The sequence below is a fragment of the Podarcis tiliguerta genome (genome assembly GCF_965153285.1).
Source record: "Podarcis tiliguerta genome assembly, chromosome: 10".
Classification (NCBI taxonomy): domain Eukaryota; kingdom Metazoa; phylum Chordata; class Lepidosauria; order Squamata; family Lacertidae; genus Podarcis; species Podarcis tiliguerta.
Genome location: NC_139543.1, coordinates 35,325,495 through 35,350,018, shown reverse-complemented (window position 1 = coordinate 35,350,018; position 24,524 = coordinate 35,325,495). Strand labels below are relative to the sequence as shown.

Below are 24,524 nucleotides of genomic sequence, written 5' to 3'. Positions count from 1 at the left end.
CGCTGGCTCCCGGCCTCTTAAGCAAGATGAGCACGCAACCCCAGAGTCGGTCATGACTGGCCCGTACGGGCAGGGGTACCTTTACCTTTATCTTTATATGATCATGGACCTCTCTCTTCTACTCCTTGCTTGGCTTATTTTTCATGGAAATTTTACAATCTTGTTGTACTATCCATGTAAGGCAAAGGTAAAATTTCAGACTTGATGTTACAGGTACTTGATGGTATACAAAGGATAGTTTATTTTAGTTTTTCTTGTACATATTTCCTGATTTATAAAACATTAAAACTTTTAAAAGAAGCCATTAACAGAACAGTTGATAACAGAAGAGTAAGTGTAAAAAAGAAACCTTTGTGTTTAAAGTACAATAGCAGTATCAGTTCCCAGCATTAGATCAATTTACTTGCATGTGAAAGTCTGTTTCTTCAGAGCCACAACTGCATAGCATCTGGGGGATTTTATGGGATCGAATAATTTTACCAGTCCAGACCAGGCAATGTTGTCCTGTAAAATAATACTTGATCAGAGTACATCAGAAAGGAATTTGACTTGAAAGCTCAGATACGGCAATATGTTTTTTCCTAAAAAAATAAAATTCACTGAACAAATTCTGTTACACACACAAAGTGTGTCTAACATTCATCCTCCAGTGTTTGCTTGAAGTTTCACTGCTGCCAATTACAATTTCAAAAGCTATGGTTTTGAAAGGAGGCTGTTTTATTGTTCTTAGTTATTTTCTTGTGAATTTGCTACTAAAACTACACGGAGCTCTTAGTTCATCAGATTCTATCCACCAGCCCAAGAGCCCAGCAGCTGTCTTAAGAAGCGAAGGCAGAACTTTTTCCCCATGCTCTGCCTCACACTTTCTCCTTCAAGCTGATATTATGAGCTGCCCTCTGTCAACATGTGCAGGAGACTGCACTGTAGCAACAGCATAAGTTAACAGAACTTCTTATCTAAACAAGGTAGGCAGGTGAGACGAGAAGTGCCTTCATTAACGTGCCTTCATCACTTTGGGTTGCTTTTTCTTCCGACACAAAGTCAAAATATCTTATACCAACTTTTGCTATGTCAGCTGTATGGCAGGGCTGGCCAAAGGCAGATTGGGGAGGTATCATGAAAGGGCAGCACATTTGTCAATTATTTGTTTTATTTTTTATATGTATTATGCTCAGGAGGCATCATTTGGCTTTGCAGCCTCAGGCACCAAAATCTCTTGTGCTGCCACTGGCATAACTACAATAATAACTAATGCTAGCAGAACGGCACAGAAAAGTGATGCTAGATATGCTGGCAGCATGGACATAAATCTCATTCAACAGTAAATTTAGCAAAGTTAAGTCAGTGATGAATGCTACTGAACTGATTTCCCTTTTTTCTTGTGAATTCAGAATACTACTGTGCAGATCACTAGAGGTCTATGAAGTAATAACCTCACATCGTGTGAAGTTTCTGACTTCCAGCCCCACTTGTGCAGTGCTTTTGAAATCCATATTTTGGTTTTTGAAATCCAGGGAAAGAAGAAGTGCTGTTTTATGTGCACCTGCTGAAGGGGGGCTCGTGGAACTGAAGCTTTCATAATTTAAAACTAGCTGGCATTTGGAAAAAGAAAAAAGTTACATAGTTATTTAAATATTTCAACAGTTCCTCTAAAAATAACCAGTAAGGACAAAAGCACACATTTATTATAAATCAATTGTTCGAGTGCTGCACCGCAGACAAAATAAAACTCCCTTAGGATAAATCTTCTCTATGATTCTGTGATTCTCTAAAGGACTTAAATTGTGGAGGAAAAGCAGAGCAGCTCAATGGATGTGCTTGTAAAAGCAAAGAAGAAGAAAACTTAGGTATCAATTCAATGGTTCATTATTTGCGAAAGGTCAGATATTCTGCAGAAATTTCACTGCACGTTATCAGTGCCACCCCACTCACATGCATGCAGTTTGCTCCTTGGGTGAAAGGATGGAAAAAACGTAAGACAACTCTCCTATTTAAATCACTATGTACAGATTTAAGCGCAGCTTGTTCACTACCAGCCTTTCTAAGAAGAAGTGATTTCTCATTCCCGAGATGATGAAAACCACCCCCTTTATTTCTAGTACTGACACAACGGTCCATTTCATACATTTGGCAATCTCTGGAGTAGTACGCAAGTGAGATCATGTGAGTGTGGTGATTCCAGTGCTTGCATGAGAGCGGATGAATATGTGAAATGGTCTGCAAGTAGTAAGCTTAAAACATATCCTTTACCAAGATTACGGCTGATTAGAGGACGTTTTTGTCCAAGGGACTCCGGCTTTCTTAGGCAGCAAAATGTGAAGTGTTTATGAACAGAAAAATTCCCATGAACCATATAACACTGCAACAGACAGTCATTGAAATTGCTGGTAGTCCATATCAATGATAACTTGATTCTGGATCAGTTAACATGTTACTTGAACAGCTAGGGATGAACCATGTTGCTGAGCCATGCATCACAAACTGTTGGAAACAGCAACTGGTTGCATATTAAATAAAGGTGTTACCTTAATATTAAGATCATGCAGAAAACAGCAGGATATGCAAAGTGAAAATGGTTTGAGCACTTCAACTACTAACAGTCAAAATATCTGTTTAGGCAATGTTGTTTCTTTATTACTGGTAATTTACCATGCAATTAAAAGAACATAAAAACTTTACTGCAACCGATTTCCCAAAGTAAAAACATCTGCGGCACAACATTGGGAGTGATGGATTGGACACTTAAAACTTTTCCAAATCCGTGAAAATCATGCATGCTGCTGTTGTTTTATTAACACGAAAAAGTATTATTTCTGCTGTGTCACGTTGCTAAGAATTACCTGTTCTTTGAGGTAGCAGAGACGATCTAGAAGAATCAGCACCTCAATACAAGGTCCCAGAACAACTTTCAACTGAAAGAAACATTTAGCCACCAGTTTAGCCACAGAAGAGAAATATAATTCCATTACCACAAACAAGTAATGTCCCTCCAATACAGTTTCCATGTTGTTTTGTTGTTTGGTGCTACATTTCATGAAATTATTATATATTTCATCTTATTATTTTACAGGGCTTAATTATGAACTTCAAAGGTACTGGGCCAGTAGTTTTTCACTCAGGCTGACAAGGAGGTACATTTAGTAAGACAGAATTTGTCCATGACAGGGGGTTAGTCATTCAATAATTTGTTACACAAATTATGTTAGTTACATATGTATATAATTAGCTACAATATTTTTTCTCATGATAGGTTACCAAAATGGCCCTTGGCATTGATCCTGTACTACCAGACTCTTCAACTCTTTCCCATCAAAACAGTTAAGGAAGGTGGGCACTGCCAAAGAAACAGTACCACTGCAACCTTGCCAAGTCTACCCTATTGGACATCTTCAGAAAATCAGTGCAATAAAGATCAAAGTCTGTGAAATGCAATAGGCATGGCATCTATTATTAAGTAGCTTTGAGGTATAACTCAGCATGCAAAGCACACTGCGAGTGGCAGAAATCTTGTTAAAAGGGAACCAACAATGAAATGTATTAAAAGGAACGAACAGAGACCAATATGGGTTCAAAAGGAGCCCAACTTTTTTTTATTTTACATTTATTATACTTGAAAAAGAATCTCCATATGTTCTCATTATTCTACTGACACCTAATATAATTTTGGAAGAGAATATGCTCCCAGTTAAGGGTTGGTTTTTTCTTCCTGTCGAGAGTATATCACAATATAAACTGATCCACCCCATCGTAAAAGTTTAACACAACCCAACTGTGGCCTAACATAAACATACAAAACAACTTTTCCGAAACTGTGATTTTACCATATTAAAAGCTTCCAGCTCATTCATTCTGTGCTTGTATTTTTCAAAGTACTCCATTATGAGGCTGTCTGAAATCTGCAATAACAGGAAAATTGATGATGGCAATTAAAACCTACCTGAGGCAGATACTAAAATTATTTTCTCTAATTAAAAATACTTGAAACCCAACAGAAATTTCATTTTACAATCAATACTTTTCCAACTTACTATAATGACTTTGCAGGACTAATTTTTCACTCCCGAAATTGTTTATGTCTCTTACCTGTGTTATTGCTCTACAGCGAAATTATACTTTTTTTTAAAAAAGGGGGGGGGAATAAAATCACTCTACGCATGCCACCCTAAGCACATTTATACTAGAAAGAAAGACCTGTTGAATTAAGTGGGACATAAATTCAGAGTTAACATGTTTGGTATTGCATTGTAAGGCTGGTGCTCTCTACTGGAAGTGAAGACAATGTTCCTAGATCCTTTGCATACAATATGGGGTAGCCATTCTACATTTGGGGAAGCATTCTTAAAACAGGCATCAGAATATGAAATACTGAATCTCTTAAAAACAAGGCTAGGCTCCTTGAAACGCAGGGCATTTTGGTAAAAGTGCTAACATTGTTTCAAAGTAGCTACAATACTTTGAAACAGGAAAATCATCTGATATGGGTACATCATATGGATGCCCTTCGTGCTATGCAACCATAGGGAGGTAAGCACATTATCCTTTTTTTCTACTTGGTCTCTGTATTTTAAATATTATCAGAGCAGTGTGTTGTGCAACCACACAAACAGCAACTATACAGGGAAGGTAGTTCAAGACTTGGTCCTCATATTCCACAGCCAATGGCCTGCATTCACATTCTGGTTCCAACCATGTCCATAATTGCATGTATGGTTTCAGCCCAAATATGCTACAAGCCACCAACAAAAACTAGGAAAACCAACAGCTTAGGTAAGTCAGAGAATATAGCTTCTGTATGTAAGAGAGTGAATGGAGGAGAAGGGCAAGGATAAATACCACTGAGAGCAGCTTCTAGAAATTTTAGCAACATTACAGGTAAAAGGGAATGCATAGGTTGTAGCCCATTGTTAAACTTCTCAGGCATCTTCTATTGCAAACAAATCAAATAAACTGATTCAAAACTTGCTTTTATTGAATTATGTTATTCCACAAGAGGAAGATTAAAAGCTTGGAACAAGGTTGAGAACTGTGAGTTCAATCCAAGAGTGCACTTCTATGAACGTAAGTAGCGCTTTGCGAAAGGGGCTTGGATCTGGCAGAAGCTTCTGCAGACAGCAGTGTGTGTAGGTCATTTCCCCCCCAATTCCCCCTTCCCCCTGCTGATCTTATTTCACTTCTCACATACTTTGGAAGGTCCAAAGTGTCTCTAAAGCATATTTTCAGGGGATGTGGGAGAAGATAAGCTGCCCATGAAGGCCTTGGAGAAAGGGGGTGAAGGTGCATGAAGCTTCTGTATTTGCGGCCCAATTTAAAATCTCGTTTTAAGTGTATTTCATCATAAGGGAAGTTAAAGTAAAAAGTGGGCAGGGGTTCAACCCAGAAGACTGATGTATACTATCCCCACTAAGATGTAGCAGCTAAAGTATGCTTGGCTGTTATGAATAGGCTAGAGGTTTATGCCTTCCTTTTTCTGCCTCCCCTCCTAGTTTGCAAAAACTGTTTTGTCCCAGAACCAAAACTGTAAACTGGGCTTTCAATGCTGATGTTGAAACAAACCATGGTTTTCACAATCCATGCTGCCTAATTGAGACATTTGTTTAAACCAGGGATGGAGAAAAGAAGTGCAGCAATTCGAATCCTATTATTGATGGCCAAACCACAATTTGCTTATGTCTGAACTGACTCATAGGAAATCCAAGAAAGCTTCTCATGCCCTACATGTGAAGGAGATATGAAGAGATCTAAATGAGTCAAAAGAAGACTATTTTATGCCGATCCCTAAATTACAGCATCTTTAGAATGAAAACAGGAGGTACAAACTAAAAATTACCTTGCATCCTGCCGTGCAAATGCTCACATAAAAGGAGAGATCAGCTCACTATGACAGCAGTTGAATGCCTCAAATGAAATGTCATATATTCAGTTCTTAATGCTTATCTGCCACAGACTAGTTCCTTCTTCTCCAACACCTTGCTGGTGCTAGGGATTTTCGCTTTGCATATTTTAAAGTGAAGTCTGTAGTTTGCCGGCTGATTCTTGTAAATACTACAGCTGTTAAAACTCCTTATCAGATTAAACTGGAATTTGGCACCGGCAGTACACAGCTTACATGTTGGTTTATATTTAAACGACAGCCATCCTTGAAATACTGCATTAATATATGTGCTTTATACAGTTTTAACAGCAACCTTTCATAATCCCGTTTTGACAGCAGGACTATATCTTCCTTTCCACAATCGGCTGGTAAATGTTCTTGCTGAAATGCTCGTTACAATTTAAGATTCGGATGACCTATTTGCATTATAACTCAAGTTAATAAGGAATGGCAAACCAAACCCCTCAACAGCTTCGAAACAGAACACACCCACACACTAAGGTGGTAAGTTTACTTGAGAATAGGTTCCACTGAACTTGGTGAGACTCCTGACTAAATAATGCAGAAGATTGAAATTGCATGTACCAAAGAGATATCTCACCAAAACAAATGGCACCTATCAAATCTACAAAGCTTCTTTCTGGTTCATCAGTTCTGGATACATGAACAAAGAACTCTGAATTCCTTGACACTGAAGTAAACGAGACAACCTCTGCTTGGGAAGAACAACTAGATCAACACAATGTGCCGAATGAAGGCACCTGCTACTTCTCCAAGCAAGGAAATAACGGGAAAAGGGCAATTCCCCCACATTCCTTGCCTTGCTTGCGTGCCCAGGCTTGTAGTTTAATGTCCCAAGAGCTTCTGTGGCTCACTTGACAGCTCCTTTGCTGTCATGAAGAATGAGGTTCTCAAGGAAAGAGGGTGTCACTCCAAGAACAAGAAAAGTGATGCCTTAAGGCTGACTCATTACTTGGGGAGATTAACGGATATCCTCTCACATTGAGGACACACCTCCAGTGACTGGGGGTGTGTGTGTCTTAGTAGTGTGTGGTTCACTCCTTAGAAGCACAAAGAGATGTTTGACAGGTGTCTGGGCTGCATGCTAACTAGCCTGCCTAGTGTGAAGGTTGCCAATGCTTTGACTGGACAGGCTGGTAGGATGAGTAAGCAACAGTGGTGAAATTCCTGGAAACAAAACGTAGTTTTCTACATAGGAAGCTGAAAACCAGGACCCGCAAGCCAGTTTTTGGTGAGATGCTTCCTGTTTCACAAGCGGGGCCAGCAAGGTAGGCTGAGTTGAGAGTTCTCATGCATGGTTTATACAGAGGTGCGCAGACAAGGGATGTGGATTTCTTAGTTCCTGGGGAGTGTTTTGTGGGAAGCCAGCTCTTAAAATAGCAATAAACTCTCCTTAAACCAGAGCAGAACCACACTGATGGTAAAGGGACCCCTGACAATTAAGTCCATTCGCAAACGACTCTGGAGTTGCGGCGCTCATCTCGCTTTACAGGCCGAGAGAGCCAGTGTACAGCTTCCGGGTCATGTGGCCAGCATGACTAAGCCACTTCTGGCAAAACCAGAGCAGCACACAGAAACGCCGTTTACCTTCAAGCCGGAGCAGTACCTATTTCTCTACTTGCACTTTGCTGTGCTTTTGAACTGCTAGGTTGGCACTGATGGTACTTAACATCAAAAAGGTTGCAGAACAGCTTTTAAAATTAACCCTTGGGGTGAGGCTGTTTGAAGTTGGAAAGCATCCAGTTCATCAGGACAAATTATCTCGAGCAAATGAGGGTGAAAACATTTCTGATCACCCAAAAAGCGACGAGGTAGAACTGGGAAATGAGCGTATAGTACGACATGGCTTCCATAATGGGAGACAGCCCATGGAGAGAACCATAATGTTGGGCCTTTGGGAAGAGTCACAACCCAGGAATAGAAAGGTCCCAGGGGTAGAAGGTTCATGTAGTAGGTCCCAGTTTCAATCCTCTGGCACCTCCAGGTGGGATTATACTCATAGTGGATGTGTTTGTATGCTAAAACTAGAGTCTCTGAACCAAGACAACTGAGCCAAAGTGCTTGACCTTAAAGGAGAGCATAGACCAAAGACTAACCCTGCTCTGATGTGGTCTGTGAGGCCACTTTCTCCAAACCATGCCCATCAGCCATAGTCACTGGTGATAATCAGCTGGTGGGTGGAAGGACAAGGTTTAATTCTGCCTTGGCTGTGCTGCCCTATTCCCAGCAGGGAACAAGATTGCATAGCCAAGGCAGCAGGATTTAATCCCTGCACATCAGCTGAGTGGGTATTAAAGCCATGTGCAAAAGTGTTACTTGAAGCAGCTCACGTGTGAGAGCTACTTCAAAGAGGCTTTAGGAAAGGGTTTAAGACAGCGCCTGCACTCCTGTTTGAGCTAAAGGAGAAGAGAGAAACAGGACAAGGAGGAACTTGGACTGTTGAATGATAAGGTGTGCTAAGGGGGGTGGGGGTAAGAGGCTACAGAGAAACTGAATTAATTCTTTGCACCTGCCTTTTCTACAGAAAATGTAAGATAAGTATCCATGTCTGAACTTCTCAAAAAGAGAGGCTGAAGAACAGAAGAAAATAGTGGTGATAAGATATGACGTTCCAGTCCTTAGTGAGAAATGTAAAAGTAACAAATCACTAGGTACTAATCTTATCCACTTTTTCCCAAAGGTTACTTTCTGTTAATTTGCTATGTAACCATGTTCACATATCCTGGGAAATGCTGTACAGTTTGTAATTTGTGACCCAGGATCCATTTGAGCTTTGCTTACAGCGTTTTTCTAATAACCTCATAGTTGTGTGTGTTAAGTTTCTTTTTTAACTAATTCTCAATTTTTAAAGTAACTTCCTCTATTGAAATTAAATGGGCTTCAATCCAAATTGCTTCGTCTGAAGAGATCTTTAGATCACAGGCACTTGATTTCTGCCTGAAGTAAAACCAATGTCAACGCATTAGAACAATGGCTCTTGCAGGTTTTCTTTAGAAATATAAGCTTGTTAAAAAGAAAACACCAGAAATAACAAACACACATTATATCCAATAAATGTAGCAATAAGTTCCAGATGATGTCAAAAAAGGGCAAGAAACTGAAAATGCAATTCAGTAAACAGAATAATCTGTGAATCTTCCCGCATATGTGGGGAGAAAAAAACTTCTCAGAAATAAAATGTTCTGGAGAACATCAAATTTTACTGACAAAACCAATATTGCTAATTAAATGATATATATTTTTAATAAAAAACCCCTACTCAAAGCATATCTATTGAACATGTGCTGTGCAATCCAATACATGTTCATTCCGACACTACCCCCATTTATTTCAATGGGACTTATTCACTAGCAAGTGTGCACAGGACTGCAGTCTACATTTCCCTGGGAACAGAGAAATAAACAGAATTTCTTCCATATGCATGAATTCATATATATATTATTTATTACACATACAGAAAAAATCCCTTAGTATATTACGCAAGGCCCTATTTCAGAAAAAAAAAATCCAAATAATTCTCTTTAGCACTATTTAATATTTATGGTGAGGATGTTGTGTCCGAAGAGGGAGAAGGAATCCTTCCCTGTTTAGGGAAGTTTTTAAATGTTGGAAGTTTTATTCTGTTTTAAATGTTCTGTTGAATGCCGCCCAGAGAGGCTGGGGAAACTGAGCCAGATGGGTGGGGTAGATAATAATAATAATAATAATAATAATAATAATAATAATAATAATAATAATAATAATAATAATTGCTCTTGGCAAAAGCAATTCCTGCTATTCCACCATCACTGATTTGTAACTTTTTGCTTTTTATCAATTACAGGAAATTAAATTGGAAGAGCGGAATAAAATCTTCCAAATATTCCACTTGCAACAAGTTGGAACTGATAGGTATGTGTAACTTAAGACAAATCTACAGTAGACATGCATTTCAGCAACTGTCAAGAAAACGTAAGCTTTCAGATTTCAGCAGCAGAGCTTCCACTAGCAAACAACCCACTGAAATAAACTGTCATCTATGAAGGTGAATTGCATGTATTGAGTAATCAGCTACTTACCTCTGACTCATCGAGTTCAAGCTTTTTTAAAGCTTTTCGAGCATAATCCAAGAAGGAAGATGATTTAGAATATACTTTCCCAATATTACGATCACTGAAATGATAAATAGGACATATTTTTGTTCTTGTTGCATTAGAAGGCTATATATTGTCATTCCACGGAGAGCATTAACAGAAAGCATGAATGACCTAACAAAATAATGAAATACATAAAATACTGTTTTATATTTATTCAAGTTTCCTTTTCAACTTCATCGGGAATACAGATCATAGATCAAAGAAGACTGGGGATGCCAGAAGATCATAGATAATAGAATTGTAGAGCTGGAAGGGACCACAAGGGTCATCCACTCCAACCCCCTGCCATGCAGGGATATTTTGCCCAATACAGGGCTCGAACCCACAACCCTGAAATTCAGTGTCTTGTGTTCTACCAACTGAGCGATGATTCCAAATGCATTTGTATTAACTAAAATACTTATTCTTGCATGTTAAAGAAAGAAGATATTATACAGCCCTAAACAGGAGTGCCTGGCGTGCTCTGGTCCATGGGGTCACGAAGAGTCGGACACGACTAAGCTACTAAACAAATAGAGTGGTACCTTGGAAGTTGAACGGAATCCGTTCCAGAAGTCTGTTCGACTTCCAAAACCAAGGTGCGGCTTCCGAATGGATACAGGAAGCTCCTGCAGTCAATTGGAAGCTGCAGAAGTTGCACCGGACGTTCCGGGTTTGGGGCATTTGGGAGCCAAAATGTTTGACCTGCAAGGCATTTCGGATCTAAGGTACAACTGTATTATACAGCCCATAGTTGTATCATGTAGACCAGTGTTCCTTCAACCTTGGGTTCACCAGACGTTCTTGGACTACAAGGCCCATCATCCCCATCCAGCTTAGTCAGTGGTCAGAGATATAAATTGCAGTCCAACAATATCTGATGACCCAAGGTTGAAGAACACCAATGTAGACAATATATAAGGTGCACAGGTAGGGGGTCAACCAGGAAAAGTCTTGGGGAAGTCTCACTCTCTCAACACTTTGTAATGATAATGACTTACCTTACAACTGAGAAGCTGAGCAGTAAATATTAAGCTTTTACTACAGTTGAAACACTATATGAATGATTAATAATGGATCATGGTAGGCATCATTATTCACTCTTTTGTTTGACTTCAGCTGCTTTTCAAGCACGGTTACATAAACCATTTTCAAGAATAATTTGGCTACATTTGCCAAGCTTTGTTAAAAATCAAGACACCACATAATTCACCAGTTCCTTCAGAATGATCAACTTAATTAAAACATAAAGAATTTACAGGTTCAACTTGCTCGCGGTAGAACTTTGCGGAGTCCTATTCAGCGCGGGTGGCACTGTGGGTTGAAACACAAGCCTAGGGCTTGCCGATCAGAAGGTCGGAGGTTCAAATCCCCACAACGGGGTGAGCTCCTGTTGCTCGGTCCCAGCTCCTGCCAACCTAGCAGTTTGAAAGCACGTCAAAGTACAAGTAGATAAATAGGTACCGCTCCGGCAGGAAGGTAAATGGCATTTCCGTGCGCTGCTCTGGTTCGCCAAAAGCGGCTTAGTCATGCTGGTCACATGACCCGGAAGTTGTACATCGGCTCCCTTGGCCAGTAAAGCGAGATGAGTGCCACAACCCCAGAGTCATCCGCGACTGGACCTAATGGTCAGGGCTCCCTTTACCTTTACTCAGATTTACAGACCCACAGTCAAAGAAATACTGTCAGCTATCTATGAAAGTGTTGCTGCTCTTTCAATACATGCATTCTTCTCAGGTTTCGCCACCGCCGCGAGTAAAAAAAGGAGGCAAAAGTTGTTCTTCTTTAACGATATGAAATTATAGTATACTACCTTCTTTTGACTCCATAAAATTCTTCTACAATAACCTGGAGGACAGCTCGATAAAACAAGGATTCTGTAGGCAGCTGCAAGGAATCAAACAGCAGGGTATTAAGTTGGAAGCAGACACCGCAACTAGAACAACGAAAACAGTTGGCTGTCTTCAACTAATTACTGGTTTCTGTTCATTCCACCTAGTGTTACTAGTATGTCTCTTGTTCCCAAGTTAAAGTGTTGTTCTTTAGAAATGTAACGCTGTAACCATAATTGTTGGAAAAAATAAACACAGGAAACAGCAAGCACTGAATGGGGCTGAGGAGCAGGCTAGAGGAAAACAGTAAGCCCCACAGGCCAAATTATGCTATTTGTTATGTTGGTTTTACTGCAGAAATGTACCCATTTAGGATTAATCTGGTTCTCTAAAGTCAGAGGGAAAACATTTCGCAAGTTTTCAATGTGCTTTCTACCCCCTAACAACTTCATCTTCTTTCCCCGATACACACAGAAACGCCTGTGCTTCTACAAACAGTGCAATGTGCTGAAGAGCTTCATACCTTTAAGAATGAACTATGTGTTTACATAAGAAGAGGCAATACTTGCACCTCTTTAAAATGCACGGCCAAATTTATCCCCTGTGTAAACTCCACTGGGCTAACGGCTTTGCAGCAGGGACACACTGGTCTGTAAATCTGGTGTGCTGAACAGTCATGCGGCTTGTGTACATATACCAAAAGGGATGATAAATGGCGCTGTAATGATTTAAAGTATCCACAAAAGGAATTTAGATGGAGATTTGAAAACAAAGAATATTGAGTGCCTTGCCAGAACCAAGAATTTGTAATAAATCAAAGCAAATCCTCCCAATACTTTCCCATGTTTATATCTCCAGTTGTATATAACTAACATTGAAGAGAAAATTCATTGATGGTTCACTGGCCCACGTTAGGAAGCCATTTCAATCTGACCGCCGTGTTTCTAGTTAAATGTCAGAAAATTAATTGCATGATGTATAATCTGGCTTTATGTTACTCTAATATTTGCCCATAAACTAAGATTTCAGATATATATTTTTCTTACGGAAGAATCTGGACTTGCAGCAATACATTGTAAGAAAATAAAGGCAGCTACCCAACTGTAAAAACTGAAAGTGGAAAGGCATGATAGTCTCTTTAAAAAAAGGTTTATGAACGCTGACTACATTACTAGAAAAGATACTGGTGCAAGATTCTGAAAGAAAAGAACACTGTGAGATGCCCAGCTAAATAGAATTTCTTCACTAAGCAGGTCTCCATTGTTCCGTAAACGCAATGAGCCAGCTTAAATTGCCAAATTTCCCCCAACAAATGTACACAAGCACGTGTTTTCTGGGCACAGTTCAAAGTGCTGGATATGACCTTCAAAGCCTTATATGACTTGGGACCAGGTTATCTGAAAGGCATCATCTCCCATACAAGCCCACCCAGGTTTTAAGATCCTTGAGAAAGGCCTTTCTTTCTAGCCTGCCAGCATCGAAAGCACATTTGGCTGCTCCCCGGTTCTGGAACTCTTTATCAAGAGAGGCCTGGCGAGCTCAATCTCTGATGACCTTCTGCCGGCAGCAAAGACATTTTTATTTAGACAGACATTTGGCCCATAAATTGATATGTAAATATGCTGTAGTGGGTTTTCACTGGTTGCTTTTATTGATGTTTAACTTACTCTCTCTATATGTACTTGTATGCTATTGCTGTTTTATTGCATTTGTATTATTGTCTACCACCTTGAGAGAAGGCAAGATACGTATGTAATAAATGATAACAATAAATAATACATAGCCACATGGCAAAAGGTTGCAGAGGTGGTAATGATGATGGATAGGGGACTTTTCCAAGCAGCTGTAATCAGAGTTAGCAGCCAGGAGTTCAAGCTGTATTGTGTTTACTACTTCCAAACGGTCAAATATATAAGCAAAGAGAGCCAGTGTGGTGTAGTGGTTAAGAGCAGTAGTCTCGTAATCTGGGGAACCGGGTTCACGTCTCCGCTCCTCCACATGCAGCTGCTGGGTGACCTTGGGCCAGTCACACTTCTTTGAAGTCTCTCAGCCCCACTCACCTCACAGAGTGTTTGTTGTGGGGGAGGAAGGGAAAGGAGAATGTTAGCCGCTTTGAGACTCCTGAAGGGGAGTGAAAGGCGGGATATCAAATCCAAACTCATCCTCCTCCTCCTCCTCCTCCTTCTTCTTCTTCAAATAGAAGAATCTGGCAAACTTTCTTCTTCTTCTTCTTCTTCTTCTTCTTCTTCTTCTTCTTCTTCTTCTTCTTCAAATAGAAGAATCCGGCAGTGTAAACCAACCTCAACTGACACCTATTCCATAATAAGTCGCACCGCAATAATGAAATGTGAGTCACAAAATGCGTTCCACGGAGAGTGCACTTTCAGCCATCTGTAAATCTTAAAAGTGTTTTTGGCCTGTCCTGTCTTACCATGCGTTCTTTAAGAAAGCATGCCGTGTTTTTAAGTAGATGAAGATTAAGTCACAGTTCCACAAAACATAAGGCTTTCCTTGGGAAGAGCTCCACAGCCGGCAACAATGAGCAAGCAGGGACAAGACTGACGCAGAGGGAAGAAGCTCATAAAGGGTATCATCAGATGCAACTCAAATCCAAATGAACTTTTGGAAAGAGAGGACTGAATGCAGAACGGGTTGCAATTAGGTCAAAAGCTTTTGTTGGATAAGAAAGAACTCTTGCTTGTCAAAGGATCAATTTAACTTCATATTTTCCATGGAGACACCTTTGGACTCGGAAAAAGAGATTTTATTTTAAATTTGCACGAGGCAGAAAAGAAACCAGTTTACAATGAGACTGTAATCCTCAGCCCGGTTATTCAGTAGTCTCCGGACTTCAAATGAGGTTACTACAGTGAAAGAGGCTGATAGAAGAATGAAATGCAAGACATTCAGAGTACTTTTAATGTATGCTCTTGCTATTTAAATCACTCTTAATTAACTGGAGAAAATTATGTTTTATCATTGCTCCATGAAGACCAGGCAATAAAAGTGCAATTTCATGGTGCTGATGCAGAATATCAATCTGCCTCCAATTCAAGCTTTGCTGTTTGCTAACTCTCCAATTCCAGCAAACGAGAAGTTCAGCACAAGGTCATGTATTCAAAGTATTCAAAGTGAGAAAACAGCTTTGTCATCGGAAGGGTTAAATACACAACATTACTCACCACTTGGCCAACAGCAACTCGTTCCAGAGCCTTCAAAGAGAAAAAGAGAAAAATACTGATGTGTTTATTCTTTAATCTGAACATATCATAAACATACTTCATTAAAGGGGTGGGGGAATAACAGAATATATGACAGAAATGTGTGTGCTCGCATCTATCAAATGTTATTTAAGAATGTAATCACAGGATTCGCAATTACAATGAAACGTATATATTTCTGCAAATATCTGAGATGATACTTGGCTGTACATTTTTAATTAAAAAATTGAATTCGATGAGCACTTCATTTTAGTCTACAATGCACCTAAAATGGTAATGGATTATCAGGTATGCCTGAAAACTATGAAATGGAAATGGAGAAGACTTTAAAGAACTGTTCGGATACAAATTCAATTCTACAAAAAAGTAGAAATATCCCTTCTATTAACACGTACACTGAATAAAAACTTTAAATGCAAAGGGCTGGTTTACACATAATGATAAACCATGGTTTAGTGCTACATTCACAAGCAGGAACAAGCCTAAGCAAAACAGCCATGCTGCTTACACATGATGGTCATATTTTTTTGTGCACAGGAAAAACAGAAGTAAACATAGCTTCCCTGATTAGGCACCCAGTAAATAAGTTAAGTAGCAAGGTGGGGGAGGAGAATGTGGGGCAAAGTGATAGGAGGAGAATAGGGATGCAGACCATCCTCAGCCTGTTGAAGAAAAGCGGGCTAAGATACTAGGGGAAGCTAAATCTGTCTGAATATGTTTAAAGGGATTATGCAAACTGAGACAGAGGCTTAGCAAGTCGAAAGGGACAAAGACTGAGGTTCATAAGAAGATCACACAAGGATCAAATGCACATTTGGTTCAAAGTAAAGATATGTTGCTTGGGATTGGGCTAGCACTGCAGCCAGAAGCAGGGGGCAGTTCTAATATTCAGCACATGGCAGACTCTGCTAACCCAGTTTAATTCGCAGCTAGCATCTGTGAGAATATCAAAAGCACGTAAATTGAAATTTTAGTAGGTTAAGAAAGGGGGAGATGGTGGGGAGATTGAAGACACAACACAGTGGTCATCCAAGATAAATGTCCCTAGAAATCCGAATGCATGTTATGCCATCTCACCATGTCATGAGATGGTGCATTTGAACTGAAGAAACATTGCACGTAAAGCTATCTTGTTAAAAAGGGATTGAGAGTCTACTCTGACTTTGTAGCCAGGCAGTCATTTTTGCTATGCTTAGTTGTGATATCCAACAAAGACTAGTGAAATCAGCGATGGGGCTGCCATGGATTTCTGCCCTTTAGACAATTGTCAAGACCTTCTGCTCTGTGCCATATCTCATATGAGCTCGTAGCAACCAAGCTGTGCCCAATTTTCATATGGGCCCATTAGCTGACCATGAATACACCACTAATGGTGTTATTCTGCACTGCCGGATATTTAAGAGACAAATCCAGGTCTGCAAGCAAAGCACAACAAATTCCATCACATGTAGATACATTTTGGGGGGTGGGGAAAGAAACTGTACCAAACAAGCTGCCATTCTGGCATTGCGACCACAGAACCAGCCCTCTTCCTTTAAATACCGGCTCATGGGAAAACCCAGTGTTCCGTGAAGGACATCTGCAAAAGAAAGAGAAACAACACAGAAACAGTGTAAATAGGCTGTTGAGAATACTCTAGAGCATTGAAAGAGATTTTTAAATGCTACCTAGTTTAACAACGCAAAACAGCAGTTTGAGAGAGATATCTTACCTGGTGAATACCATTTGCCTAAGGGCCTACATCTAAAAATCCTTGTATTTTCTCAAGGTAAGCTATTATTTCCATTCTAAATTAAATCCCTCATGTAATAGGATCTTCTAAAAAAACCCAACAACCCTAGTACATCATTTACATTGTGCAGCACAGACAATTTATAATAAGATTTCAGCAAACTAACCTAGAATGATGGTTGTTGTTTTAATATATTAGGTGCATTGCCAAGAATCTCATTTCAGCTAGTATTCTCTACATGTCCCCGAACTATGTGATTTGGTTTGCGCTGCTGGTGACTAAGCAATGAGCACATACTCACTGCTCATGCACAGAAAAAGGAAACCTTGGTGGAGACTGGCTGCCCTCAATGAGAAACTATTACTTGTATGCATGAGATCAAGGAGTTTGAGGACCCCAGATGCGTGCTAACACCTGATTATCTACCTGATCATTTGCCAACAACTAACACAGGCATGAGTTTCTGTTTGGTCTTCTTCAGCCTTGGTGAAAACAAAAGCCTCCTTCTCCAACTGGCACTGTTCCTCTTTTAACTTGACAATTAGCCATTTACATAAGGTTAAGCACCATCACCTCTGGTTCTCGCATGAGACATTTATCTGTACAACTGCATGGTATGAGAGTCTTGTGGGCCCACAAAATGGAAAATTATTGGGCAGCTGAGCAAGACTGGGTAAGAAACAGGAGTGCTCATGACAAACAGATGCGAGCGAGGGACTGCTGGAGATAAATCAATAAGTTGGCCACAGAAGGGAGGAAAACGAGGCAAGCGTCTAAGCGCTGGCTCAATATATATCGATGCGTACACATTCAAGAAAATAAAAGATTTTTAATGGAACATTTAGAAGAAAATTCAAAAAAATGCCCTGGTGCACTTAACTACTTACTAACAATGCCATTAGAGCACAACTCCTTTGCTATTATGGTTTAGGGTGGGGATGTCTAATCTGCCGCTCAGGCCCACCAAGCTCTATTTCCCAGTTGAGAGCAAGCAAATAGATCTTGGCTCTAAACCCCATAGCACTGAGATCAAAGATCAAGCCCTCTGCCTGCTCTTTCATAAAGACAAGGCACTGTTTCCGGCTACCTCACCTAGGCTCTGGAGTGGGAAATGCTGATTGCATATGTGAAACCACATACCGTACATGCATGTGTGTGTATGTGAGAAAGAGAGCGAGACAGCACTGTGTGCCCGAATGCCTGGCAAATGTGTATTATATGCACAACTGTGCATGTATGGTAAGCATATGGTGGATGTGTGGTTTGTGTGCGCATGCACATACACTTATGCACTAACCATGCCCAGTGTAGGAAGCTGCCCTTGGAGGGGCGGCTGACCAAAAAAGGCTAGCCACTCCTACCTTAGGGAAACAGGCCAGAATTGCAAACTATATTTTGAAATTTGCTTTGTTCCCGAAACCAGGATCAATTATAGTTTGTCCATGTTTATGTTAGCAAATCACTCCTCCGCTGCTGATATGTGGCTGGAAAGTCACATGTTACTGTTTACTTTCCTGAGCCAGGGAAGTCTGAGGACGGAAGTTACGTCTTCTCTCTTCCGTTATGTTGTGCTGTTGCACTGTGTTTTTCTCTGTGTCTGCTGCTGAAGAGAGCAGACATCATTATGATTTGTCCTGTAAATACGGCAAAATAAATCTAAAAACGCTCACATTCACGCTTCCAGTCATCACTGCAGACTCTGCTGATTAATAGCGTGCACAGGATCATCCGACCTGTGTTGCTGAGCGCTCCGGGATGAAGACTGATATCCATCCCAGGGGAGCGTAACCCCGGACAATGCCCAGAGAGGTTTGTCTCATACCGGGGGCAGTAGGAGGCCCAGGGCATGTTATGGACAGTTTAGACACAAGAAGTAACTGCTTCCAATCTCCTTGCAGGAAAGGGGAATGTGCAAGCCCTGTGGTTTGTGTATGCCAACATTAAGATCCAGCGCTGAGGGCCTTCTGGCGGTTCCCTTATTGTGAGAAGTGAGGTTACAGGGAACCAGACAGAGGGCCTTCTCAGTAGTGGCGCCCACCCTGTGGAACACCCTCCCTTCAGATGTGAAGGAAAAAAGCAGCTATCCTATCTTTAAAAGACATCTGAAGGCAGCCCTGTTTTTAATTTTTAATTCTGTACTGTTTTTAACACTTGATTGGGAGCCGCCCAGAGTGGCTGGGGAAATTATTATTATTATTATTATTATTATTATTATTATTATTATTACTATTATTATTATTAAGGGTGTGTTCACACTACCATTTACTGTGGCTTCGGCAGGCTCCCACCACTGCTTTTTTTTAAGCCAGGTTCACATAACGTTAGTACAATCCATCGGTATCCAGTCGCTTTCAGAGAAATACTCCTCTTTGATGAGCTTTTTTCCTCCAGCCAGCTTCGAAAATGGAAACTGTCACTTCCATTGTGGTGTGAGCCGTTCAGACAGGTTTTGCACGTGCGCGGATGAAAGCTTCACTGACTTGGGAGTTCCACATGGGGAAACAAATCACGGAGCAAAGACATCCCTGCCCCCCTCTCTGATGTGAACAGCGGTGGGAGAAAGCGACTTGGAAATGCAGCGGGGAGGAAACGACCTCACAGTGTTTCAAACTGCTAATGTGAACACAGCCCAAATCATAGTTAAGTGTCACACTTGAACTGCTCAGTGTGATGTGGTTTCTCCTATCTTCCCACTCCAAAGTTGGAAAGGGAGGGGATTTTTTTGCCTGCTGCAGAGAGTGGATTTTCCAGAGGCTTTTTTTTCTGTATTTCATCAGAGGAAAGTGTGTGTGTGTGTGTGTGTGAGAGAGAGAGAGAGAGAGAGAGAGAGAGAGAGAGAGAGATTGAGATTTTTTAAAAAATATATATTATGAACGAAGATAAGCATTTACTTTGGAACTGCCGCACTCCAGTGGAGATAGTCTGAGGTAAGTGGCTAAAGAAGTACAACTTTCCCATCTACAAAACTACTTGGCAATAAATGCATAGAACTTACCTTGACCCTAGAAGTATATATAGGGATACTAAACCACTTAGTAGAAGGCTGACAGGCAGCTATTCAGAACAGGCTTGTCTGAAGCCAAAATGCATTCAGAACTAGAGCCAGTATACTGCAGCAGTTTTGATTTTCATTGTTAACACCTGGCTATTTTTTCAGGCATTTATGGATTGTTAATTCTGCTCTGTGTTTTAAAATTGTTCTTTGTTGTTTAGCTGTCGTTTCAATAATTGAATGATTGCTTTCACTGCATTGTTGTGCCCAACCTGAGATCCATTTGATAGAGAGTGGGTTATAAATATTTTAATTAAGAAACCCCCACCTTTTTACATAAATGAAAGAGCAACAAAAAATTCTGCTTGAAAGCATCTTGCAGTTTGTAGTATTAAGCAGCACAAAGGTGGAATCTGAGGATAAAGGTGTTATAGGATATTAATTGTATCAAGAAAAGCACAGGATTCCTGATCGCTTGCATCCCGCTTGCTTTTCTTGTATATTGAAGTTCCATAAGCCACAAACATTTACAATTTTAATTTTCATCTCATGTGTGTGAATAAGGAAAAATCAAAATGTTTAGGCTTCATTTCTAACCACTATAGGGATGCAATGGAATACACCCTAAGGGCAAGGCCTAAAAAAGGTGACAAACCTGCCAAGAGATATAACTGACTGACAATCTGAAACAGCTGTCAGTGTAAGGTAATTACCCAGGGCTTGCTAAACACACTGAAAAATCTCTGTATTTATCACACACTTATTCACAGGGACTGCTCCATAATTTTCGCCTAAGATAAACAGTGAAGAGTGACTTGATATGGAACCTAATACTCATATGCAGTGGAATTCACAAGGCTGGCACCAACAGCATGTCAGCTATTTAATTATAAAGATTACTACCTCGGAGATAGTCGCCCAAAATTGTGTTCATGCTTGGCTTGTTTATAGTGTACAACTATGCTTTTTTAAAAAATGTCGTTGTCTTCTTCCATGTTTATTTATACCTCGCCTTTCTCCCTGATAGGGACTCAAGGCAGCTTATGGATAACAGAGGAAGAAGAACTTATTGCCTTTTTATTGTTTACTTAGAAGTAGATTCTATGTTGGACAATAAAAGGTAAAGGTAAAGGTACCCCTGCCCATACGGGCCAGTCTTGACAGACTCTAGGGTTGTGCGCCCATCTCACTCAAGAGGCCGGGGGCCAGCGCTGTCCGGAGACACTTCTGGGTCACGTGGCCAGCGTGACATCGCTGTTCTGGCGAGCCAGAGCCGCACACGTAAATGCCGTTTACCTTCCCGCTAGTAAGCGGTCCCAATTTATCTACTTGCACCCGGGAGTGCTTTTGAACTGCTAGGTTGGCAGGCGCTGGGACCAAACAACGGAAGCGCACCCCGCCGCGGGGATTTGAACCGCCGACCTTTCGATCAGCAAGCCCTAGGCGCTGAGGCTTTTACCCACGGAGCCACCCGCGTCCCACTACTATGTTGGACAATAAAGCACACCAATTATGAGTTAAGTGCTAGTATGCCATTACTGTAAGAAGTATTAACCTTGCAAAAGTTTAAAAACAAACACATAGAACTTTTGTGACAATCCAACACCAAGTTAGATATGTGTGAACGCTAGTATTATTATTATTATTATTAGTAGTAGTAGTAGTAGTAGTATTATCATCATCACCATCAAGAAGAAGAACAATAACAACAAGAAGTTGACTTACAGATAAAATAGGAAAACTAAAAAAATTAAATCCATGAGCTTAACTGCATCTAAATCATGGCCTTTAATTATGCTCCTAAAGATATTTTTTAAAAAAATCAAGGAAACAGGAATAATTGTAAAATGTGGTACAGCATGAGGAGGACAGAAGTCCTAATAATCTGCTGACTTTGATTTGAAAATAAATAAGGCAAGTTTATCCCTGTTGAAATATTACAGAAAGAGAAGAATGGCCTAATAAAATTCAACCACCACCTCAGCCTCAAACACAAATGAGTGGCATGCATCACTTCCCAGGCGGCACAGTACCTTCATGACATAACATTAGAGAAGTCCTAAAGATACATGGACTAAGTTTAGGGCTATTTGAATTCCAGTGATTGGGTCAAGAAAGCCACAGAGGAACATATGACATGCACTGTTCATGAGTCTTTCTGTTACCACCCTGTTTCATCAATCTGGGAAGGTAGCCCATCTAAGAGAAGGAAAGCTCTGGTGCTAAACCTCTGCGGTCTTGCAGCTATACTCATTGGTGAGAAAGGCTTCAGGAGTAAACCCTAGGGAACAATTTGTACTTGCTGCCTTGTGGGACATCTTCGGGAAAAGTAAAGGCTAAGGAGTAAAACCCTACACAAATCTGGAGTGGAGTCCCTAAGACAGTAGGATAGTTCCTTGTACATCTCCTTCCAGCAACTCTGGGAGCCAAGCTGGTGCCAAAACGTATTGCTCTGCTTTCCTTTGGACCACATCATTGATGCCAAGAGGGTGGGGGTCTTGTCATCTGGGCAGCCCAGGACCTCCATATGCACTGCCCAGGCTTGCACCCCAAGAACACAGTTTCTCAAAACCCAGAGGCTAAGACCACACTACACAAAAAGTTATAATAAGCCTTCCTATAGGAAAGACCCATTAGCCATCCTTCTTCTGTTTATTGCAGTGATACACACACACACACACACGTATACATTAAATAAGCTGCTTTACACACAAATATAAAGAGAAGTTATGGAAAAGGAAAGAGATTTTGAAACGATGCTTGGAAGACACAAAATGTTTTCTATGAAAAAGATGAATGGGTAAGTAATATGACAGGTCTGTTAGAAGATCTTGCATACTAAGTATATGCAATTAATCACTGTAATTATGCATTCAGACAGAAAAGGTGACTTCTTATCACTGAAATATTAAGTATTTAAGTTATGAGAACTGGGGTTGGGACACTATGGCACACACATCCTATACAGAAAGATATTAAAAACAATGACTTGACAAGTTCTAATGGACTAGTTTTCTTTAAGTTGTTTAAAAACACTTCAGTCTAGGCATAAAAGACAAGGCTGAGTAGCACAGAAGTTGTACTGAAAGTGAAACCCTGCTTTCATTGGGGCTCCCAAATGGCAACATTATGCACATATACTTCTAAAGTATTAGAAGCAGGTTTCTCTAGATCTTTATTTTATTTGGCTCTGGGTATATTTCATACTCAGAGAGCAGCCACCATTACAGGACTTGGGAGGCAGATTATATTATTTCGTTATGAGATCGTTTTGTTGTTTTATTGACAGATTCACCTTGCTCTAGAGGATTCTCCAATCTGAGCCCTGTCCAGAGTTGTCAAGGATGCTGTTGTGAAACCATACCACTGAGAACGTCACTCAAAACAGAACAAGAACTGGGAAGATTACATCAGCGGCATTTTTTTTGGGTCTGTGCATTTGAACAGGTTTTACTAATAAGAAGATGGGATCACAACCAACCAGCACTAAATGTCACACTTGGGTGAAAACCAAGAAGCACAGAAATATTTGTCCGTATTCATTCTGAGGTTATAGAAAAATCACTTTTAAAAGATGTTCTACAACCATTTGTGTATTGCGTTCTGCATTAAAACTAATGCAATATCCTTTTCAATGATGGTGTTGGGAGCTATAAAGACACCAAACTATACAAGCCTTCATATGTATTTCATTTTTTAGCTGAGGTGAAAGTCTATACAAATTTTGTAGTGCTTTTAAGATTTAATTAAATACCTACAGAAGAACAGAAGCTGTTTTGACGCCATACTCATAGGGGGATTTCAGACTTTTTAGTTAGAAAATGAGTCACATATTCCATTATTCGCCCTTCACCCCTAAAGTCCCCCCCCCAGTAAATCACTATGACTACAATCCACCTTCCACCAACACATCCATCAAGCACTCTTGTTACCAACATTATCCACCTCTCGCATTGTTCTGATCATGTAAGATCCCTCCTCTAATCTGTACACTGGCTTCTTGGACACCCTGCACAAACTTCTTTCATTCAAAATGGTTCACGGCCTCATCCCCATCTCCCCACTTTTATGTTCCAGCACAACTGTTCCCTTCACTCATCCAAAGGTCTCCTGCTCCTTCATATACGCCACCACACCCACTTCAAAACTGCTTGAAACTGTCCTTCAGAACAACTCAGTGTGACCAACTCCCTTACTTTGTTCAGGTCACTCCTCAAAACACGCTTATTCCAGGAAGCTGTTGCAAAATTAAGCTAAAGTGTTGTTGTTGTTTAGTCGTGTCCAACTCTTCGTGACCCCATGGACCAGAGCACGCCAGGCACTCCTGTCTTCCACTGCCTCCCGCAGTTTGGTAAAACTCATGCTGGTAGCTTCGAGAACACTATCCAACCATCTTGTCCTCTGTTGTCCCCTTCTCCTTGTGCCCTCTATCTTTCCAAACATCAGGGTCTTTTCCAGGGAGTCTTCTCTTCTCATGAGGTGGCCAGAATATTGGAGCCTCAGCTTCACAATCTGTCCTTCCAGTGAGCACTCAGGGCTGATTTCCTTAAGAATGGATCGGTTTGATCTTCTTGCAATCCATGGGACTCTCAAGAGTCTTCTCCAGCACCATAATTCAAAAGCATCACTTCTTTGGTGATCAGCCTTCTTTATGGTCCAGCTCTCACTTCCATACATCACTACTGGGAAAAGTACGTCTAAAGTACGTCTAAAAGCTAAAGTACGTCTAGCCAATTAAC

At 40.5% G+C, this 24,524-nt stretch overlaps 1 protein-coding gene across 2 annotated transcripts in view; it reads right to left on the bottom strand.

The window, feature by feature from the left end:
- Positions 1–217: 217 nt before the first annotated feature.
- The window catches only part of METTL25 (methyltransferase like 25), a 43,172-nt gene continuing 18,865 nt past the window's right edge, over positions 218–24,524 (bottom strand). For both annotated transcript variants that reach the window (XM_083400970.1, XM_083400971.1), the window contains 7 exons: positions 16,546–16,640; positions 15,023–15,052; positions 11,822–11,895; positions 9,952–10,045; positions 3,822–3,896; positions 2,841–2,912; positions 218–504 (listed from right to left, as the gene is read on the bottom strand). In XM_083400970.1, coding sequence (XP_083257096.1) covers positions 400–504; positions 2,841–2,912; positions 3,822–3,896; positions 9,952–10,045; positions 11,822–11,895; positions 15,023–15,052; positions 16,546–16,640 — 545 coding nt within the window. In that variant the 3' untranslated portion in view covers positions 218–399. The remainder of the gene's footprint in view (positions 505–2,840; positions 2,913–3,821; positions 3,897–9,951; positions 10,046–11,821; positions 11,896–15,022; positions 15,053–16,545; positions 16,641–24,524) is intronic.